The sequence below is a fragment of the Mus caroli genome, unplaced genomic scaffold (assembly GCF_978045245.1).
Source record: "Mus caroli unplaced genomic scaffold, Mus_caroli_1 scaffold_3, whole genome shotgun sequence".
Classification (NCBI taxonomy): domain Eukaryota; kingdom Metazoa; phylum Chordata; class Mammalia; order Rodentia; family Muridae; genus Mus; species Mus caroli.
The window spans coordinates 146222103-146246718 of record NW_028227258.1 but is presented as its reverse complement, the minus strand read 5'-3'; the positions used below and the strand labels follow the sequence as shown (position 1 = coordinate 146246718).

The 24616-nt window shown below is 37.8% G+C and overlaps 1 protein-coding gene across 1 annotated transcript in view; it reads right to left on the bottom strand.

Annotated features, from left to right (window-relative positions):
- LOC110291150 (signal-regulatory protein beta-1-like) overlaps window positions 1–24616 on the bottom strand; it is a 49942-nt gene that overhangs the window by 24179 nt on the left and 1147 nt on the right. The window contains exon 2 of the mRNA XM_021158122.2: window positions 1911–2267. Coding sequence (XP_021013781.1) covers window positions 1911–2267 — 357 coding nt within the window. The remainder of the gene's footprint in view (window positions 1–1910; window positions 2268–24616) is intronic.

The following is a 24616-nucleotide window of genomic DNA, read 5'->3' as shown; positions in this document are numbered from 1 at the left end:
TGGTGCCTCTTGTTTGAACAGAAAGAGGTTGGCTAGGAATGAGAGGTGGATTCCTTGACAGATCTCAATACTAACTGGATGTGTGATCATGGACAGGGCATTGGCATACAGGTCTCACTTTTCTAACAGGACTGGGATGGATAGTGTGATTGTCTTTCATGCTGTAAAATTCTCAGAATCAAGACTTAGATAGAAGAATTCATGTATCTATCAGAAAGTTCAACGTGAGGACCTGGCTGCCTCATCTGGTGATTGAATATGATCCACATGGAGATTTCTCCAGGGAGAAACACAGGGAGTCAACATTGGTTCAATCCTTCAGTGCCTGTGAGAATAGGTCTCTGATACAAAATAGTCTCTGACAGTCCCAAGTCCCAAATAACTAGTTAGGCTAAGTAGAAAGGAGGGCTCAAGCGGAGACTCTTGAATCTCCCTGAGGTTGGGTAATAGAATAGATGTAGGAGACCTTTGGTGGGGTGGGTGAGTATATAAACAGAAGGGATCATGTGGTGGTAGATAAAGGGAGGTGTGTATTGGGATAAAGACTAGAATTGTGGGTTTGCATTTGGGAGATGAAGTTGAATCCTATCAATGGAAATGTCCAATAATCAGGAGGGATGACCCTAGTCAAGATGTCAAAATTAGTAATAAGGGGAATATGGAGCCTCAACTGGCTCTCACATATATTATATGCTTAAGAATTTATGGTTGAATAATGTCATCCAAAAAGTAAATAAGAACTTTTGTTTAAATTTAGGAATTAAAATATATTATAATATATTTCTATATCATATTATATGTAATAAAATATGTCCTCTTGAAGAGCAGGAGCTTAATTAATCCATGAATTACCTCTCTGGACCCTGAGTTATATTAATTTTATGTTTGATATAATAGTTTCCTATAAAGTTTGTGATTTCACACAACAGATATTTATCATTTTATCCTGTGTGGTTCAGAAGTTCAACTTTGGTGAGTCAAGGTAAAGAACATGGATTCACATATACCCAATGTCCAGATGGGCCAGTTTCTGAGTTTCTGCCTTTGAACATGGTTTGGTCTTGCGAGGGTACTCTCCTATATCATCTGTCTTCCCATCACTGCACCCAGTGTACTGAGTCACTCTGACTCTCATAACTCTGGCAATTCAGATCCCTTCTTCCCTGGGCTTTGAGGATCAGCAAAGACTGTCCTGTACGGAATTTATTACCCTATGCTACTTGTCCAGAACTATACAATCTTCATTTAAAATATGAAAAGAGCAAAGGGAACATATGGAAAAGCCATAAAGAAAGTGAAGTGTCTAGACAGCAAAATAAGAACACTTGCAAGCAGTAACCAAATGTATGTCAACTTACACATTAAACTTACAAGGTATACAGAGGATTTGAGCATTTTATGAAAAAAATACAAATATAGAAATGGAAACAGTAACATTATTAGTCAGCAGTTCAGGGACAATAGTCAAAAACTGGGAAGAAAATAAATAATTTGGAATGTGGGCATATTATTGAAAAAATATTGTCTTACATATTGCTAGTTTGAAAAAATAAAAGTATAAATCTAACATTGTGAACTAATTCCTTTGATATGAACTCAGAGAGAATCACACGAGTACACATTATAATAGAACTGACAAAAGCTGACTACAAATCTGAGATAGAGTTAGAAATATAAGTTTCTTGGAGCAGCAAGAGAAATGTATGAATTTACACTCACTTCCTGAAAGGGGAAACCTCTAGCACATAGCATGTCCACACTTCTTCTTAGGATCTTTCGTCCAGAGTTATGATAAAGTAAACCTATGTATATTAGGGTCCTTTCTACACGTTTCTTACTTTTTCACAGAGTATTGGAGACTTCAGACCTGTAGGAGAAATGAAGGATGAAAGAGAAAATGTAGTACTTACCAAATACTGACAACTCAGTGCCACCTCCAGACTGAATCTCAGTGTTAGAGTCTGATAATCCTCTCAGGAACTTCACACAGTAGTAGGTACCCGAATCAGCAGGAGTGACATTTCTGATACGGATGGAAAAGTCCATGTTGTTTCTCTTTGTAACATCTGAAACACTTGTTATTCGGGGGAAATATTCTCCTGTGAATGAGTATTTCAAGAGTCGACTTTGTCCTACACCACTGTACCACCTTATGGGCCCCACAGGAAGGAGGGATGTCACTGTGCAGTTCAGAGTGGCTGACCCTCCAGCACCAACAAAAAGTGATTTAACATCTTGGATCACCTTCAGCTCTTTCATAGCTGCTCCTGCAGAAAATATCAGTTAGTTTTCAGTTTGATGTAGAGCCACAGGTTCCTCAAGTTTGTAATTAAAAAAAAAAAAAAAAAGAAAGAAACCTGTTACTCACTAGAGCTCAGCAGGTACATGAGCATAGTGCCTCTAACTTGTGCGTTTTAATACAAGATCATAGTACAGAAGAGGAAATTGAATAACAGAGATACTTGCAACTTGGAAAGATTCTAATTGAAGCCCTAATTTTGTTAAGAATCATCATGCTTCATCCAGTATTTGCTTCTGTTTCCTTTTCTGTGAATGTGGCCTAGGAAATTCTGTTACAATAGTGTTGAATGTGATTATGTGACTCTTTTACGCCAAACAGATATAAATATAAGTATTTAGGTATAGTGACTTATACATTTGATCACAAAATCCTTATGATAGCATTTGCTGTTTCAGGTAGAGTGATAGTGTCATAGATAGGTTCTAATAACTTGGACCCTAAATAAATAAAACTTTCAGCCAGAACATGTAAGAGCCTCATCCACTATCTGAACCCTTCAATTCCCACTTCCTTGATTTAGAGCCCAAAGAAACAATCTCACATCTAACACAAAACTAAACCTCCTGACATGCTTTACTTTCCCCCCGGCCACAGTTCCACTACTCAGGTGAACATTCACCGTACAGGTTCTGGCCATACCTTCCACAAAAGGTAAGCACCCTACCTACAGACTGAACATGCCACTCCCTTGATTTGGAAGCCATTTCCCTAGCCACTGACACCTTCCCCTACACACTGACCCTGCCACATTCCATGTACTCTTCCCTATTTGGACAGAGATTTACTCCTTATGTGCACAGCACACAAGCCAGAAGAGGTAAGATCCCCACTTGCAATCTGAGCCTCATAATCCCTCCTTTCAGAACTAAATGACTGAAACTTTTGACACCTTGACCATCACTTTGCCTATGCTTCAATATGTTGTTAGATGGTTTGCCTTAGAAGCTCCGCCTCATCCAACCCTTCAACCATCCCTCCATCTATCAATCCATCCATCCATTTGTCCATCCATCTGTCCATCCATCCATCCATCCATCCATCCATCCATCAATCCAAATGTGTATGTCTCTTTGTCTATATGTATGTGTGAAAGTAAATGTATGCATGTAAGCATGTGTGAGTGCTTGTGGAGCTGATTGTGGCACAGTCAAGCCCAGTCAGAGTGTGGATATATATATATATATATATATATATATATATATATCCACATTTGCCTGTAGAAAGGATTTTAATTCCTTTCCTTTCTTTCTGGTTCACAAAGAGTTAACCAGCTAGCCATAGAGGCTTCCAGCTGCCTGGACCTGGAAGAAAGCAATAGCAATAAAATTTCACTTAATTCTGCACTGCTAGAAAGCAAGTATTAATTGTCCAAGCCAGTGGGTTTTAAACACAGAGTAAGCAAGAAAAGTTTTAGAATTTTTTAGGAGTTATACGCAACAATCCAGTATAGTTAGGGTGAGAAAAGGCCAGAAACAACCAGTCTTCAAAACTGCCTTTATATCCAATGATATGTCCCACTTCAAATCATTCCAGGGTAGGCTGGCTCCTGGCACCAACACCCAGTTATATTTCCCCACCATTCCATAGCCCCACACTCCTGTTATTCATGTAGATATTAATTGCTCAGTTGAAGGCCATGGCAGCCAGAAGAAGTAAAAGTCATACCTGCTATATTAACCCTCCTACTCTCTCAGTTTGGAAGTCATGGCCTAAGCCACTGATACCTCCTGTTCTCCACTCTCCCCTGCCATGAATCTTCCCCTATTAGGACAGACAATGGCTATCTGGGTGCAGGCTACACACTGAAGAAAAGATAAGATCCCCACCTGCCATCTGAATCCACCAACAACTTCCTTTCAGTGTAAAAAGACCCAAGCTTCTGATACCTTATCTTCTAACAGCTTTCTGTTGCCATAACTCATCTATACATAGATGGATAGTGTATTCTTACATACAGGCCATACCACACAGAAGAAAAAAGGTGGAACAAATGTCATGCTAACTACCAGAAATCTAGCCTCCATCTCTACTGAGATTTCCTGCTGAACCAAAGGTCATGTTGGATACAAGGAATATAGACTACAAAAACCAGAAGACTAATGAGGAAAGAAAAGCAAGGAACAAATCACTATCCACTAACAACAAACTAAGAAATCTGCTCCTAGAGTGATATTCATCCTAAATCCAGAGATGCAAGTGTAAGAACATAATCAACAACAGCCATGATAATACAGGGCATAACCAGAGTCCAGGTATCTTACTACACCAATCCATAAATATTCCAATATTGCTAAAGCATAAAAATGATCATAAATCCAACTTTATGAAAATGATAGATATCTTTAAAGAGAAAATAAATGGAATGGATGAAACAAAAAAAAATTCCTGATTATGGTAACCTAAACCTAAAATGATAGCATAATATGTACTCACTTATAAGTTGGTGTTAGCTGTAAAATAAATTATAATCATGCTAAAATCCAAAGACCCACGAGCTAAGTAAAAAGAAGGGCTAGTCTACTACACCAATCCCTGACTATTTCAACACAGCTAAATCATAACAAAAATGATCATAGGCCCTGAACAACTTGGAATACCAGGGGAACCTCCATTCTGCATCCACCCCTCACACTACCTTCATCAGAAATGCAGGTCCTGAGCCATATAGGTAAGCTTCCCTTTACAATTCCATCTTCACTGCTTGCTGAGCCCTCTGTTCTAAGCCAAGCTGTACTGACAAGCTGGTATTTCAGGGAGACCTCCATTCAGCTGCCACCTCTCCCCTCACTGTCAGCAGACCTTCAGATCATTAACCACACAGATAAGCTTCCCTTTTCCCACCAATCATGCCTTCTCTCTGAATCATTTGGGCTACACCAAGTTGCCTAAGCAGCCTGTTATCCCAGGGGACCTCCATTCTCCTGTCACCATTCCCCCTACCTTCATCAGACGTGAGACTTCTGAACCATACAGGTTAGCTTCACTTCACATACTCATCATTCCTGATCTCTGAGCCCTCTGGGCTAAGCCAAGTGCTCTTGATCAGCTTGCTAGCCCAGGTGGAACACTATTTCCTCACCACCTGCCCTCCACTTTCATCAGACTCCTGAGGAATACATGTAAGCTTCCTTTAGAACACTCATCATTCCTGATCTCTGAGCCCTCTGGTCCAAGCCAAGCTCCAATGAGGGGCCTGCTGGCCCAGGAGGACCTTCATTTTTCTGCCACATTAAAGGCAGCTCTCAGGCTACATTCATCACTCCTGCAGCTCCTGTACTGTATAGACGTGCAGATTCAGAACCACACAACCAAATGATATCCATCAGTGGCCTATCACATCGGGACCATTAATGTTCACCCCCTCCTAATACATACTACAACAAGAAAATCCAGGACCAAAACCAGACAGATGATGACTGGACTTTTCAAGAACATAGTCAACAAAAGCAAGGGCAATATGCCACCTCCAAAGCACAGATACCCCAAGAAAGCAAGCCCTGTGTATCATAACACAAGTGTAGCACAAGAAAATGACATCAAATCTAATATTATAAAGATAATAGAGGTCATAAAAGAAAAAATTAGCCGGGCGTGGTGGCGCACGCCTTTAATCCCAGCACTCGGGAGGCAGAGGCAGGCGGATTTCTGAGTTCGAGGCCAGCCTGGTCTACAAAGTGAGTGCCAGGACAGCCAGGGTTACACAGAGAAACCCTGTCTCGAAAAAACCAAAAAAAAAAAAAAAAAAAAAAAAAAAAAGAAAAAATTAATAGATCCCTTAAAGAAATAGAGGAACATATTATCAAATGGATAGAGCTCTTTAAAGACAAAACAAACAAATTGCTTAAAATAAATACAATTAAACAAGTGAAGAAACTTATTTGAAAAGCTGTGTAAGTCCTGAAAATGAAAATAAAAGAAATAAAGAAAATACAAACTGAGGGAATACTGGAAATGGAAAAGCTAGGAAAGGAAACAGAAACAACAGACACAAGCATAATCAAGAGAATGAAAGAGATGGAAGTGAGGATCTCAGATGTAGAATATAAAATAAATGAAATTGATATACCAGTCATAGAAAATGTTAAATCTAAAAGTTTGCTGGATTAAAAACATCCAACAAATCTGGGATACCATGAAAAAAACCTAAGAGTAATAAGAATAGAAGATGAAGAGTGAAGAGTGCCAGATCCAAAGTTCAGAAAATATTTTCAACAAAAAAAATAGAAAAAACTTTTCTCAACCTAAACAGTGAAATGCTAATAACAAAAAAGAAGTTTACAGAACACCAATTAGACTGGTCCAGAAAAGTATATCCCCCCTGGCACATAATAATCAAAACACACAATCTACCAAAGAAAGAAAGAATATTAAATGCAACAAGGGAAAAAGGCCAGGTAATATACAAAGGCAGACCTATCAGAATTACACCTGACTTCTCAACAGAGACACTAAGAGCTAGAAGGGCCTGAACAGATATTTTGCAACCTCTAAAGAACCACATATGCCAATCTAGACTACTATATCCAGAAAAACTCTTAATCACCATAGGTGGAGCAAACAAGACATATCAAGTCAAATCAAAATTTAAACAATATCTATCTACAAATCCAGTATCCAAATAAACAAAATCAGAAATCAAACAGTGAACATAACATCAGTCAGTGAGAAAACTCTAAAAATTATTAGGTCTTACTTAAAAGCCTATACTCCAAAAATTTGGAAAATCTTAATGAAAAGGATGATTCTTTTTAGACAGATACTACTCAACAAAGTTAAATAAAGATGAGGTATACTATTTTAACAACCCTATAGCCCCAAAAGAAATAGAAGAAGTCATCAAATATCTCCCAACACTCCTCCACCCCCCCCCAAAAAAACCCAAAACCCAGGACCATGTGGTTTTACTGTAGAATTCTACCCGAATTTGAAAGAATAGCTAATACAAATACTCCTCAAATTAGTCCACAAAACAGAAACAGAAGGAAAATTGCAAAAATCATTCTGAGGCCACAGTCACTCTGATACCTAAACCACAGAAAAATACAACAAAGAAAGAGGACTTCAGACTGATGCCTCTTATATTAATTCAGGAATACTCAATAAAATACTCTCAAACCAAATCCTGGAACACATTAAACACATTATACACCAAGGTTAAGTTGGCTTCATCCCTTGGATGGAATGCAGGGATGGTTTAAGATATGAACATCCATCAACCTAATCCACCATATAAAAACTGAAAGAAAAAAAATCACATAATTGTCTCATTAGATGCTGAAAAAGCCTTTGATAAAATCCAACACCCCTTTATGTTGACGGTATTAGAGAAAGCAGGCATACAGGAAACATACCTAAACATAATCAAAAGAATATATAGCAATTCAATGGCCAAATCAAATTAAGTGGAGAGAAATTTAAAGCTATTACACTAAATTAAGGGACAACACAAGACTTCCAACTCTCTCCCTACCCTAGGACTTGAAGTTCTAGCTAAAGCAATACAAAAACTAAAGGAGATCAAGGAGATATAAACTGGAAAGGAAGAAGTCAAAGTATCAGTATTTGCAGATGATATGATAGTATATATAAATAATCCCAAACTTTTATTTGATCAGTCAGAATAATCAAATGAATTTATTTCTTTTTTTTTCTGTAAATGATCTTTTTTTTATTAGATATTTTCTTTATTTACATTTCATATGTAATCCCCTTTCCTGGTTTCCCCTCCAACCCCCCCATCCCCTCCCCTCTCCCCCTGATCACCAACCCACCCACTCCTGCTTCCTGGTACTGGCATTCCCCTACATCGAAGCATCCAGCATTCAAGGGACCAAGGGTCTCTCCTCACACTGATGACCAACAAGGCCATCCTCTGTTACAAATGTAGCTGAAACCATGGGTCCCTCCATGTGTACTCCTTGGTTGATGGTTTAGTCCCCGGGAGGTCTGGGGGTACTGATTGGTTCATACTGTTGTTTCTCCTAGGGGATTACAAATCCCTTTATCTCCTTGGGTCGTTTCTCTAGCTCCTCCACTGAGAACCCTGTGCTCAGTCCAGTGGTTGGCTGAGAGGATCCACCTCTGTATTTGTCAAGCAATGGCACAGCATTTCAGGAGCCATCTATATAAAAAGCAAGCACTTAGTACTTAAAGTCAAGCCAGAGCAATAAGACAACAAAAGGAGGTCAAAGGGATACAAACTGGAAAGGAAGAAGTCAAAATATTACTATTTGCAGATGATATGGTAGTATACTTAAGTGACCACTCCCCCCCCCCAATACCACAAACTTTCTACCAGGATCTCCTACAGGTGATAAGCAGCTTCAGTAAAGAGTCAAGATACAAAATTAATGCAAAAATCACTAGCCTTCCTTCACACAAATGATAAATGGGCCAAGAAAGAAATTACAAAAACAACACCCTTTCCAATAACCATGGATAATATAAAATATCCTGGAGGAACTCTATGGAGCAAATGAAAGATCTGCATGACAAAAACTTAAGGTCCTTGAAGGAAAGAGTGAAGGAGATATTAGGAGATGGAAGGATCTCCCATACTCATGGATAGGTAGAACTAATATCGTGAAAATTTACATTTTCCTGAAAGCAATCTACAGACTCATTGCAAGCCTCATCAAAAATCCAATACAATTTTGAAAAAAACCTTGAAAGAGAAATTCTCACCTTCATATATTAAAACAAAACAAAACAACAACAAGAAGAAAACTATAATAGCCAAAACAATCCTGAACAATAAAAGGACTTCTGTAAAAATCACCTTCCCTGTACTCAATCTGTGCTAGATAGCAATAGTTTGTTTGTTTTTTTTTTAAATCAATGAAACAGACATTTTGATCAATGGAATCTAATCAAAGACTCATAAATAAACCTACACACCTATGAACATTTGATTTTCGATAAAAAAAAAACAAAATCAATGGAAACTTAAAGCATCTTCAACAAATGGTGCTATTCTAATTTGTGTCTACATGTAGAAGAATGAAAATAGATCTATTTTTATCACTCTGTACAAAACTTGATTCCAACTGGGTGAAGGATATCAACTTAATACCAGATACCTTAAATGTCATAGATTAGAAAGCAGGAAAAACCCATAAATGCATTGGTTTAGGAGTCAATTTTGTGAATGGAAGACCAATGGCTCAGCTCTAAGACCAACAATAAATGAATGGGACCTCACAACACTTCCAGCATCTGTCAAAAGACACTGTCAGTAGGACAAAACATCAGCCTAAAGATTGGGAAAGGATCTTAATTAAGCCTTCATCTGACAGAGGACTAATATCCAAAATTTACAAAGTACTTAAGATGGTAGACACCAAAAACCCAAATAACCCAATTTAAAAAATGGAGTAAAGAACTAAACAGCGAATTCTCAACAGAGGAATTGTAAATGGATGAGAAGTACTCAATGAAATATTCAAAGTCCTTAGTCATGGAAATGAATATCAAAACTACTCTGAGGTTCCATCTTACACCTATCAGAATGGCTAAGATAAAAAAATCTAAAAGAAATAGCACAAGTTTTCAAGTATGTGGAGCAAGGGCAACACATCTTCATTGCTGGTGGGAGTGCAAATTTGGACCACTATGAAAATCTTAGAAAACTGGGAATAGTACTGTCTCGAGACCCAGCTATACCACTTCTGGGCATATACCTAAAAGATGCTAAAGCATCTCACAAAGACATTTGCTATGTTCATAGTAGATTTATTCACTATAGCCCAAAACTGGAAACTACTTAAATAACCCTATGATGAATAATGCATAAAGAAAATGTGATGCATCTACAGAACAGAAAACTGCACAGCTATGAAAAACAAAGACATCATAAATTTTGCAGGTCTTCCATTCAGAAAATTGTCTCTAATGCATTCAAGAATATTTCCCAAATTCATGATGGCTTAAGAAGCATCCCATGTGCAAGCACCATCCCCTAACACTATGAATGATACTCAGTTATGCTTGCACATAGGCTGTGTTTTCCGCTGAGAGGTTCCAATCATGCAGTCGATTCAGACAGATAGGGTAAAACATTGGATGGAGCTTAGGGACCCTTATGAAAGAAGAGGAAGAACGTTTGTGTGCCTCAGAGGAAAGAGAAACTCTACAAGAGGACCAACAGAGTCAACTAACCTGGACCCTTGGTGCTCTCAGATTCTGAACCACCAAATAAAGTACATACATTGGCTGGACCTAGGGCTCTTTGCACTGTGTAGCAGATGTGCATCTTACTCTTTATGTGAGTCCCGAACAACTGGAGTGGAGGCTATCCAAAAATCTGTTGCCTGTATATGAGATAAATTCTACTGACAGAGCTTCCTCTTCCTTGGAAGAGGAAGCATCTAGCCTAGCAGAGACTGAAGAGCTAGGATGGGGGGGGGTACCCATGATGAACCTACTTCCTGGGGGACAAACAGACGTTGGATCTGTTAAATATTGTGGGAGGTGGCCAGGAGGGGGGCAGTTAGCAGGATATAAAGTGAATGAGTAAAAAGTAAAATATTTTTTTTCTAAAAAAAAACTGTATATTTGATTTGAGGTGATTTGATTATTAGGGGACTTCTTTCTGTCTGCAGTACTTAAAGGAAATGTGGCTTACTGAGTAATTTCAACTTTAAAAATCTAGCAAATGATCATAAAATCAACTATATGCAAATGTAAAGGTCCTTAATATGAAAATAACAAAAGTAAAGTATGGCAAAACCATAAAGAAAGTGAAATGTCTGGACAGCAAAATAAAAACACAAAACAGAGAGAACCTGTAGCAAGAACCAAATGATGTTTGAAAGTCAAGATATATGGTAACTTAGACATTCAATTTACAAGCTATACAGAGGATTTGAGCATTTTATGAAAAAAATTACAAATATAGAAATGGATATAATAATATTTCTTAGTTAGAAATTAAGGGACAATGGTCAAAAACAGGGAAGAAAATAAATAATATGGAGTGTGGGCATATTATTGAAAAAAATTGTCTTACATCTTCCTGGTTTGATAAAATAGAAGTATAAATATAACATTATGTCTCTGACCACTGGAGCAGGTGAGAGAGCCATCTTCTATCCCTGGACCCTCAGAGACCAGTCTGCACAGGTGAAAATGCAGACTGCAGAAGCAACACAGCTTCTGTGACAGACCAGATTTAGGGCTCCAGACATTCATACACATTCCCCGCCAGAGGAGAGGTGGCCACCTGGGAGGGCTCTGACCACTGGAGCAGGTGAGAGAGCCATCTTGTATCTTGGGTTATTAGAGACCAGTCTGCACAGGTGAGCACATGGACTGCAGAAGCAACACAGCTTCTGGGACTGGCCCTCTTTCAGGCCTTCATCTTCACCCAGAAAGCAGATCTGAGCACCAGACTTCTTTCTGTGCACCTTTCCTGAAAGAGGAGAGCTTGCCTGCAGAGACTAATCTGACCACTGTGACTCAGGAAAGAGCTGGACTCCCAGAACTGCTGATAGAGGCTAACAGAATCACAGGAGGAACAGGCTCCAGGCAGAGACAACTATAACAACTAACATGAGAGATTACCAGATAACGAAAAGCAAACACGAATCTTATCAACAGAAACCAAGAACGCTCACCATCATCAGAACCGAGCACGCCCACTAGTCCTGGATACCACAAAACACCCAAAAAGCAAGATTCAGATTCAAAATCATATCTCATGATGCTGGTAGAGGACCTTAAGAAGGGCATTAATAACTCACTTAAAGAAATACAGGAGAACACTGCTAAACAGGTAGAAGTCCTTAAAAGGAAACACAAAATCACTTAAACAATTAGAGGAAAAACAAAACAAAACAGGTGATGGAATTGAAATAAACCATCCAAGACCTAAAAAGGGAGGTAGAAACAATAAAGAAAACCCAAAGGGAGACAACTATGGAGATAGAAACCCTAGGAAAGAAATCAGGAAACATAGATGTGAGCATCAGCAACAGAATACAAGAGATGGAAGAGAGAATCTCAGGTGCAGAAGATTCCATAGAGAACATTGGCACAACAATCAAAGAAAATGCAAACTGAAAAAAGGTCCTAACTCAAAACATCCAGGAAATCCAGGACACAATGAGAAGACCAAACCTACGGATAATAGGAGTAGATGAGAATGAAGATTTTCAACTTAAAGGGCCTGCAAATATCTTCAACAAAATTATAGAAGAAATTTTCCCAAACCTAAAGAAAGAGATGCCCATGAACACACAAGAAGCCTACAGAACTACAAATAGACTGGACCAGAAAAGAAATTCCTCCAGATACATAATAATCAGAACAACAAATGCACTAAATAAAGACAGAATACTAAAAGCAGTAAGGGGGAAAGGTCAAGTAACATATAAAGGCAAGCCTATCAGAATTACACCAGACTTCTCATCAGAGACTATGAAAGCCAGAATATCCTGGACAGATGTTATACAGACACTAAGAGAACAAAAATGCCAGCCCAGACTACTATACCCAGCAAAACTCTCAATTACCATAATGGAGAAACCAAAGTATTCCATGATAAACCGAATTCACACAATATCTTTCCACGAATCCAGCCCTTCAAAGGATAATAAAGGAAAAACACCAACACAAGGATGGAAATTATACCCTAGAAAAAGCAAGAAAGTAATCCTTCAACAAACCTAAAAGAAGACAGCCACAAGAACATGATCCCAAATTTAACAACAAAAATAACAGGAATCAAAAATTATTTTTTTTTAAATTCTCTTAACATTAATGGACTCAATACTCCAATAAAAAGACATAGACTAATAGACTAGCTCCACAAACAGGACCCAACATTTTGCTGCTTACAGGAAACCCACTTCAGGGACAAAGACAGACACTACCTCAGAGTGAAAGGCTGGAAAACAATTTTCCAAGCAAATGGTCCAAAGAAACAAGCTGGAGTAGTCATTCTACTATCAAATAAAATTGACTTCTAACCCTAAGTTATCAAAAAAGACAAGGAGTGGCACTTCATACGCATCAAAGGTAAAATCGTCCAAGAGGAACTCTCAATTCTGAATATCTATGCTCCAAATGCAAGGGCAGCCACATTCATTAAAGAAACTTTAGTAAAGCTCAAAGCACACATTGCACCTGCTCACACAATAATAGTGGGAGACTTCACCTCCCCACTGTCACTAATAGACAGATCCTAGAAACAGAAACTAAACAGAGACACATGGACACTAACAGAAGTTATGAATCAAATGGATTTAACTGATATCTACAAAACATTTTATTATAAAACAAAAGGATATACCTTCTTCTCAGCATCTCATGGTAGCTCCTCCAAAACTGACCATATAATTGGTCACAAAACAGGCCTCAACAGTTACAAAAATATTGAAAATATCCCATCCATCCTATCAGATCACCACGGACTAACAATGTAACTAATAGAAAGCCAACATTCACGTGGAAACTGAACAAAGTTAAATATCTCAGTTTCTTAGGGAGATATCTGCTTTGTAGGGAATGCTAATGTGCTCCCTTGGGCTGAAACAAAGGATGCCATAGAGTACGAGTAGTAGTGAAAGACAATATAACTTCTGGGTGTATAATGACTTTTAAATTTTCATAAACCATGTGGAGCCCAGAGCTTCCTGTTTGTGTTTGAATAATGGTGGCGCTAATCTACTGCCTTGGTAGCATCCATTAATAATCTTAGATCAGGCTCCACAACAGTAGCTGATGAGAAGTATGAGGGATAACCTCATCCTATACAGTCCCTACTGTTTGTGAAACTTTTAATTCTGATGGGGAAAATCAGCTTACCTGGATAACTGAAGGCAAAAGCAAAAGGAACTTCAAAATCTTAAAAATTTGTTTAATTAGCTAATGCCAGATCTAATAAACATGAGCATACTATTAGGAAACTAACTGATGAAAAACTAATATGATTAGAAGTGACAGGAAAGGATTGCATTGTGTAAGACTATGAAGTAATTTATATTTTAACATAAGGCTTTACACAAAACTAATATTGTCAAGGTTCTAAAATTTGTTTCAACTGGATATCCCAAAACAATATACCAAATTATAGACTAAAATATTTGTGTCAAAATAGCATAGAGATTACAAAGTCTTATTAGCTTCTGGACTAAGATATCATAAATCAACAAACTGAAAAGGAAGCTACTCTTAAAATTGTATGGACTTATAATATTGAAAAACAGCATTGTAACTTAAAATATTATATAGCACTGGAATCTATAATGTGAGACAAGAATAAACACAGGGTACAAGAACACTATGATAGCTTGCTGTTCTAGTAAGATTTTCTAGAAGTAACACATGTGTAGTATTAATGCCTCTACAATATTTTTATTTGCATAGATCCTCTATCATAATTAATAATAAACAAAATATAATAATATATTTAACACTTATAAAGTAGATGATAAATTTAATTCTATAAAGATACAATGGTAAATATGGGGAACTTTAAATATCAGTGAGATGTACCCAGGACCCATCTCATCTGTCACAAAGAAATGAAGCACTATCCAGCAATACTTTCAGGCAACCAATTATTGAAGTTAAGGAACTCATCAAGGTTGGGCCTATAATATTACCTGTCTAGGATAAGAGCACTAAAAACTAAAGTAAGTATCCAGATATCTGTGTAATTTAATTTCCAAAGGGTATTTGAGAATCTCAACTAGTTCTGTTTGCATTGATGTGGTCAATCATAGATAGTTGGGAACATCCAGATATTACGGGCTTTGGGAATTATAAGAGGACCAGCTCGAGTCTTTATAGCAACTATGCTTGGGACAATGCCACTTCACCATCACTCTTCCATCCTCAGAGCCAAGGCTGCAGTATTCCTATACTATATAAACTAGTGAAGTGCTTTAACTTGATCCTGGTTGAGTTATTGAAGGTCAGACAGTCCTTTATATCCTCCTCTCTAAGTGCACAGAAATCTCAGGATAATAGCACAAAGGTTAGATAAAAGAACATTGACAGCAAAATGTAAGTCTCTGTAGTGCCCCATGATTCAGGAGAAAAGTGTTTCACCACAGAGGTAGTAAAACACATTAGATAAGAAGATGATTCAAGTATGTTTTATGTCTTCTACCAAATGTTATGTGACCCTCAGTGTGGGCATGTGTTAATGCTAGGACCAAGAACTGGAGGTCTTGGAATATCTGCCACCACAGCTCTCCTTCTATACGGACTGGAAGAGTCTGTGTTCAATCATTGGATAGAAGACCCAGATCAGGCTATTGTGCTTCTCTGTTCCAAGCCTGAAGTCACTCCCATTCTCCTGGATGGAAAGCTCTGTTCATGAACATGTCAGAAAGCTCTGTGGCAAAGGCTATTTGCTTTGCATATTAAATTTCTTCTTCTCGGTGATGCTCATCAACCCTACCCTGTTTTCAATAAGTCACCAACTGAGTCTCTTTATTTCTTTAGACAATATGATATATTGTCTACATATATATTTTAAAATATTACACGTTTCATCTTTTTTCTTAGTTATTACTTTCCCTAATGGACTTTAAAATATGCATGTGTGACTCTTCCAGTACTTTTGTTCTCCAGTGCCACACGTTCCCAGAATAGCCTCTAACTCCTAGTGAGTATCCAACAAATATCTTCCTTGTGTATGATTTGTTCAGTGTGGTATCTTCCAATGTTATTGAAATCCATTTTAAGTTAGTAATCTATGGAATAGAAACCAAGTTCCCCATGAGAATGATATTTTCAAGAAAATCTGTTTGTATATAAGGATCAAGAGCACAGAAAAAAAATCATCGACCCTGTCCTCATTTCACATCAAAGCTCATGGAATAGATCAAAGTTTCTGAGAGGAGTTACTACTAATCTCATGGCCTCAGTCAGACTGCTTCAGTGCAAACTACAGTTCTAAACATTGCAATTAATGTTGTTTTTGCTTCTGATTCTTTTTCTGTATTTGTATCAGTGTGAAAAGACCATTAACCTGAGATGTTGGTTTATGATATGGGAGTACTTCTTATAGTATCTTGATCACGGAGAGGGTCATAACAATAAAATGTAATTTCTCAATTGGTTTTCTGAGTAATAATGCCTTCAACTGACATTGGATTATCTTCATAGAGACATAGAGCTCGGTACAGTGTATTAGCTCTGTCTAGCTCTAGATATGGATGGGGATCTGGGTATAATTATCTCTTGCTGAATTAGCTTGTAATTGATTTGAAAAATATTTAGGAACAAAAATTCAACTGAATTAGTATCTCCTCTGGCTCATTGTTTAGGAGTTAAGCATTATTACTAACAAAAATGAATTTATGAAATTCTTAGACAAATGGATGGATATGGACGATATCATCCTAAGTGAGGTAACCGAATCACAAAAGAACACACATGATATCCACTCGCCAATAAGTGGATATTAGCGCACAAGCTCAGAATATCCAAGATACAATTTGCAAAACAGATGAAAATCAAAAAGAAAGAAGACCAAAGTGTAGAATGATTTGACCCTTCTTAGAAGGGGGAAACAAAATGACAATGGAAGGATTACAGAGACAAAGTTCGGAGCAGAGACTGAAGGTATGGCCATCCAGAGACTGCCCCACCTGGGGTTCCATTCCATAAATAACCACCAAAGACAGGCATTATTGCAGATGCTAGCAAGATTTTGCTGACAGGATCCTGACATAGCTCTCTCTTGTGAGGCACTGCCAGTGCCTGGCAAATACAGAAGTGGATGCTCACAGTCACCCATTGGACAGAGCACAGGGTCCCCAATGAAGGAACTACAGAATGTACCCACGGAGCTGAAGGGGTTTGCAGCCCATAGAAGGAGGAATGATATGAACTAAACAGTGCCTCCAGAGTTTCCTGGGACTAAACCACTAATCAAAGAAAACACGTGGTGGGACTCATGGCTCCAGCTGCATATGTAGCAGAGGATGGCCTGGGCAGTCATCAATGAGAGGAGAGGCCCTTGGTTCTCTGAAGGTTCTATGCCCCAGTATAGGGGAATGCCAAGCCCAGGAAGCAGAAGTGGGTAGGTTGGGGAGCTGGGGGAGGTGGGAAGAGATGGGAAATTTTTGGAGGGGAAACTAGGAAACGAAACTAAGAAAAACCATTTGAAAAAGGAAACTAGGATAAACCATTTGAAATATAAATAAAGAAAATATCTAATAAAAAAGTGTTAAGTATTCTAATGATTGACTGTTAACATCTTAGAAAGAGCCACATGATAATGGTGTGTGATGGAACAATATTGCTCATCTCATAGTGGCAGTAAACACTGAGTGGCAAGAATGGATGTGGGATAAATGTTCCATTCAAAAGCATGTACCTTTTACCTTCTACCCTCTTAGATCTTACATTTTACATGCTCAAACATCATTCAAAATGGTGCAATTATCTGTTAAAAAGGTCTTAACCCATAAAGATTTTGAAATATTTGAAACTCAAACCATATTTGTGCTAAATAACTTCTCAGGACTGAAGCAAATTTCTAAAATAATTCAACCAATAGAAGCAGAAGTTATGCTACATATCACATTTTTAGAATTTTTAATTTACTGTCAGTCCTGTTTGCATTGGGGCCTAAAGGAATACAGATACTTGTGGCAGAAAGAATCAGTCAAGCAAAACATGGCAGGAACATTGTGCATAAAAAGAACACAGCGGTGACACACAATCTTCTTCACTGAGATATTGCTTCTCATTCTTCACATGTTTATTTATATAGTCCTTGTTCAGGTAAGATATAGAATGAACAAGTTGTATTTAAATATTTAGGGAAATAGTGATAAGTATAAGCTTGTGTGTGTGTGTGTGTGTGTGTGTGTGTGTGCACGAGAGAGAGAGACAAGGATTAAAGAAGCAAAAAGAAATCAAGAATTTTGAAAAAAGAGAAGGAAATTATGTAATTATTAGTTTCAGAAACTATAAAAACAAAAAGCTTTAGGAAGTGCTAAAATAATTATCAGGACTTATCTCTTTCTGTAGTCTCAGGATCTATAGACTCAGGACCAGTGGAAGTGTAATGAGGATACATTAAAAATAAGAATCCTATACGAATAGGTGGCATATCAACTTGAGCAAAAAGGAACCTGAGGCTGCTAAGCCCAGATCTGAAGTTATGAAGTCAGTCAGGGAATCTTCCTCACTGACAAATAGAAAAAACAAACAAACAAACAAACAAACAACAAAGAAAGAAAGAAAGAAAGAAAGAAAGAAAGAAAGAAAGAAAGAAAGAAAGAGAAAGAAAGAAAAAGAGGAAGGAAGGAAGGAAGGAAAGGAAAGGAAAGGAAAGGAAAGGAAAGGAAAGGAAAGGAAAGGAAAGGAAAGGAAAGGAAAGGAAAGGAAAGGAAAGGAAAGGAAAGGAAAGGAGAAAAGAAAAGAAAAGAAAAGAAAAGAAAAGGAAAGGAAAGGAAAGGAAAGGAAAGGAAAGGAAAGGAAAGGAAAGGAAAGGAAAGGAAAGGAAAGGAAAGGAAAGGAAAGGAAAGGAAAGGAAAGGAAAGGAAAGGAAAGGAAAGGAAAGGAAAGGAAAGGAATAGGTAGTGTTTCTTCTGTTTCTATTTTTGGAGTAGTTTGGAAAGTATTGGTATTAGGTCTTCTTTGAAGGCCTTACAGTAATCTGCACTAAAATCATCTAGTTCTCATTTTGGTGCAAAAGAAAAAAGAATTCCAACTCAATTCTTGAAAAACCAGAAAGAGTAATTCTGAAATTCATCTGAAATAATAGAAAACTCAGGATAGCAAAAACTATTCTCAACAATAAGAGAACTTCTGGGAAAATCACCATCCCTGACATCAAGGTGTACTGCAGAGCAATAGTGATAAAAAAACAGCATGGGTGGGGACAGGAACAGAAAGGTAGATGAATGGAATAAAATGAAGGCCCAGAATTAAACACACACACCTATGGTCACTTAATCTTTGATGAAGACACCAAAACCATCCACTGGAAAAAGAGACAGCATATTCAACAAATTCTGCTGGCTAAGTGGCAATCCACATGTAGCAGAATATAAATTGATCTATACTTATCTCACTGTTCAAAGTTCAAGTCCAAGTTGATCAAGGACTTCAATTTAAAACAAAATAAACTTTTATTGTTAAGACTAATTTTCACTATCCTGGGTTTTTTGTTATGCCAAATGAATTTGAGAATTGCTCTTTCTAATTCTATGAAGAATTGAGTTGGAATTTTAATGGTGATTGCATTGAATCTGTAGACAGTTTTCCACAAAATGGCCCTTTTTACTATATTAATCCTGCCAGTTCATGAGCATGGGAGATATTTCCATCTTCTGAGATCTTCTTCAATTTCTTTCTTCAGAGAATTGAAGTTCTTGTCATACAGATCTTTCACTTAACTTGGTTAAAGCCATACCAAGGTATTTTATATTATTTATGACTATTGTGAAGGGTATATTTCCCTATTTTCTTTCTCATCATGTTTATCCTTTGTGTAGAGGAAGGCTACTAATTGGTTTGAACTAATTTATATACAGCCACTTCCTTTCCAATTGGTATCTCTTTGACGTCCCTTTGTTGTCTGGTGAGGGCTTTCAGTACTATATTGAACAGATAGGGAGAGAGTGGGCAGCCTTGTCTAGTCCCTTATTTTAGTGGTATTGTTTTAAATTTCTCGCCACTTAGTTTGATGTTGGCTACTGGCTTGTTCTATATTGCTTTTACCGTGTTTAGGTGTGGGCTTGAATTCCTGATCTTTCCAAGACTTTTAACATAAAGGCATGTTGAATTTCCTCAAATGCTTTCTCACCATCTAATGAAGTGATCATGTAGTTTTTTTTTTTTCCTTTGAGTTTGTTTATGTAGTTGATTATGGTAATGGATTTCTGTATATTGAACCATACCTGCACTCCTGGAATGAAGCCTATTTGATTGTGGTGAATGATGATTTTGATGTGTTCTTGGATTTGGTTTGGGAGAATCTTATTGAGTATTTTTGCATTGATATTCATAAGGGAAATAGGTCTGACGTTCTCTTTCTTTGTTGGGTCTTTGTGTGGTTTAGGTATAAGGATAACTGTGGCTTCATAGAATGAATAGAGTAGTGTTCCTTCTGTTTCTATTCTGTGGAAGTTTGAAGAGTATTGGTATTAGGTGTTTTTTGAAGGTCTGATAGAAATCTGCACTAAAACAATTTGGTCCTGGGATTTTTTTGGGGGGTGGGGGTGGGAGACTTTTAATGACTGTGTGTATTTTATTAGGGGTTATGAGACTGTGTAGATGGTTTATCTGATCCTGATTTAACTTTGGCACCTGGTATCCATCCAGAAAATTGTCCATTTCATCCAGATTTTCCAGTTAGGTTGAGTATAGGTTTTGGGATGATTTTTTGAATTTACTCAGTTTCCGTTGTTCTGTCTCCCTTTTCATTTCTGATTTAATTAATTTGGATACTATCACTCTGCACTCCAGTCTGTCTGGCTAAAGGTTCATCTATTTTGTAAATTTTCACAAAGAACTAGCTTCTGGTTTTGTTGATTCTTTGTATAATTCTTTTTGTTTCTATTTGGTTGATTTCAGCCTTGAGTTTGATTATTTCCTCCAGTCTACTCCTCTTGGGTATATTTGCTTCCTTTTGTTCTAGAGCTTTCAGTGGTGCTGTTCAGCTGCTATTGTATAGCTCTCTCCAGTTTCTTTTAGAGGCACTTAGAACTATGAAGTTTTCTCTTACCACTATTTTCATTGCGTCCCATAAGTTTTAGTATGATGTGCCTTCATTGACATTAAATTGTAGAAAGCCTTTAATATCTTTCTTTATTTCATCCATGACCAAGTTATCACTGAGTAGAGTGTTGATCAGCTTCCACATCTATGTGGGCTTTCTATTGTTTTTGTTGCTATTGAAGATCAGCTTTAGTCTGTGGTTATCAGATAGGATGCATAGGATTATTTCAGTCTTCTTGTATTTGTTGAGGCCTGTTTTATGACGGATTATATGATCAATCTAGTAGAAGGAACCATGAGGTGCTGAGAAGAGGATTTTTTTTTTGTTTTAGGATCAAATGTTCTATAAATATTTGTTAAATCCATTTAGTTCATAACTTCTGTCAGTTTCACCGTGTCTCTGATTAGTTTGTTTCCATGATCCATTGGTGAAAGTAGGGTGTTGAAGTCTCCCACTATTATTATGTAAGATGCAATGTGTCCTTTGAGCTTTAGTGAAGTTATTTTTATGAATGTTGGTGTCCTTGCATATATAGCATAGATGTTCAGAATTGAGAGTTCATTTTGGTGGATTTGTCCTCTGAGGAGTATGATGTGTCCTTCCTTATCTTTTTTGGTAACCTGTGATTAAAAGTCAGTCAAAGGACACTGTTAATAGGACAAAATGGCAACCAACAGATTGGAAAAAGATCTTTACCAATCCTAAATCCAATAGAGGGCTAATATCCAATACGTACAAAGAACTCAAGAAGGTGGACTCCAGAGAATCAAATACCCCTAATAAAAATGGACTAGATAGCTAAACAAAGAATTTTCAACTGAGTAATATTGAAATGCTAAGAAGCACCTAAAGAAATGTTCAATATCCTTAGTTATAAGGGAAATGAAAATTCCCTGAGAATCCACTTCACACCAGTCAAAACGGCTAAGATCAACAACTCAGGTAACAGCAGATGCTGACAAGGATGTGGAGAAAGAGGAACACTCCTCCACTGCTGATAGGATTGCAAGCTGGTACAGCCACTCTGGAAATCATTTTGGCAGTTCCTCAAAATATTGGACATAGTACTACCCGAGCACCCAGCTATACCACTCCTGGGCATGTACCCAAAATATTCTCCACAATATAACAAGGATGCATGCTTCACTAAGTTCATAGAAGCCTTATTTACAATAGCTAGAAGGTAGAAAGAACCCAGATGTCCTTCAACAGAGGAATGGATCCAGAAAATAAGGTAAATTTACACAATGGATTACCACTCAGTTATTAAAACAATGACTTCATGAAACTCTTAAGTAAATGGATAAAACTAGAAATTATTATCCTGAGTGAGGTAACCCAATCACAAAAGACCACACATGATATTCACTCATTGATAACTGGATATTATCCCAAAGGCTCAAAATACCCAAAATACAATTCATAGACCACGTGAAGCTCAAGAGGAAGTATGAGTGCTTCAGTCCTTCTTAGAAAGGGGAAGAAAATGACCATATTAGCAAAATCAGAGACAAAGTATGTAGCAGAGACTGAAGCAAAGGTCATCCAATGAATTCTCCAACTGGAGATCCATCCCATATGAAGTCACCAAATCCGGACACTATTGTGGATGCCAAGAAGTGCTTGCTGACAGTAGCCTGATATAGCTGTCTCTATAGAGGGGCTCTGCCAGAGCCTGAGAAATACAGAGGCGAATGCTCACAGCCAACCATTAGAATGGGGTCCCCAATAGAGAAGTTAGAGAAAAAACTGAAGGGGCTGAAGTGGTTTGCAACTCATAGGAAGAACCACAATATCAACCAACCAGAGTTCCCAGGGACTAAACCATCAACCAAGGAGTACACATGGTCCCATGGCTCCAGCCACATATGTAGCAGAGGATGGCCTTGTGTGGCACCAATGGAAGGAGAGACTCTTGCTACTATGAAGGCTTGAGGCTCCAGTGTAAGGAAATTCGAGGGCAGGAAAGTAGGAAAGGGTGCATGGATTGGGGAACACCAACATAGAAGCAGGGGGAAGGGTATAGAACAGGGAGTTTCTGGTGGGGGATGACTGAGAAATGGGATAACATTTGAAACATAAATAAAGAAAATATCTAATAAAAAATCTGACTGTATCTGTAAACAATAAAGAATACATTCTTCTGGTAGTTATCACAGAGAGTAAGCCACATGCATGCACATTTTATTATCTTTTGTATAGCAGCTTTATTAATTTCATTTTCTTTCAAACAAAACAAAACAACAAAAAAACAGATAAACTGAATCTCATCAAAGAGAAAGTAGGAAAGAGCCTCAAATACATAAGCACCAGAGAACAATTCCTGAACAGAACATCAATGGCTCAGGCTCTAAGATCAAATATTGACAAATGAGATCTCACAAAAATTGAAAAGCTTCTGTAAGGCAAAAGGCACTTTCTTTTTTTTTTTTTAAAGATTTATTTATTTATTATATGTAAGTACACTGTAGCTGTCTTCAGACACTCCAGAAGAGGGTGCCAGATCTCGTTACGGATGGTTGTGAGCCACCGTGTGGTTGCTGGGATTTGAACTCTGGACCTTCGGAAGAGCAGTCGGGTGCTCTTACCCACTGAGCCATCTCACCAGCCCCAAAAGGCACTTTCAATAGGACAAAGATGGCAACCTAGATTGGGAAGAATCTTACCTAGATTGGGAACCAACCCTACATCTGATAAAAGATTGGAAATATTAGGAAAAATCTTTACCAACACTATATGTGATAAAAGGCTTATATCCAGAATATACAAAGAACTCAAGAAGGTAGACTCCAGATAATAAAATAACACTATTGAAAAATGAGGTACAGAGCTAAACAAAAAATTCTTAACTGAGGAATCTCAAATGACCAAGAGGAACCTAAAGAAATGTTCATCATCTTTACTTTCTCGGTAATGAAAATCAAAATGACACTGAGATTCCACCTCACAACAGTCAGAATGGCTAAAATGAAAATTCAGGTGACAACAGAAGAATGGTTACAGAAAATGTGGTACATTTACAAAATGGAGTACTACTCAGCTATTAAAAACAATGACTTCATGAAATTCACAGGCAAATGGATGGAACTAAAGAATATCATCCTGAGTGAGATAGCCCAATCACAAAAGACCACACATGGTATGTACTCACTGATAAGTGGATATTAGGCAAAAAGCTCAGAATACACACAATAAAACTCACAGACCATGTGTAGCTGAAAAAGAAGGAAGACCTAGGTATTGATGCATCAGTTCTTCTTAGAAGGGGAAACAAAATAATCAGGGGAGGTAGATAGATGGAAGGAGAGACCTGGAAGGGAGGGAGGGAGGGAGGGAGGGAGGGAGGGAGGAGGAGGAGGAGGAGGAGGAGGAGGAGGAGGAGGAGGAGGAGGAGGAGGAGGAGGGAAAAACTGACAGGATCGGGTATAGGAGTAGAAATACAGAGGGTCAGGAAAACGAAAGGATATGTGTAGGAGCAGCAAATGGAGAACTGGGTGTAGTCACTTGAAAATGCCAGATTCCAGGAACATAAGAGACTCTCAAGACCCAGTAAGAATGGCATAAGCTGAAATACCCAACAAAGGTGAGAACCTGTAGAGACCATATCCAGAGGTTAGGCACAG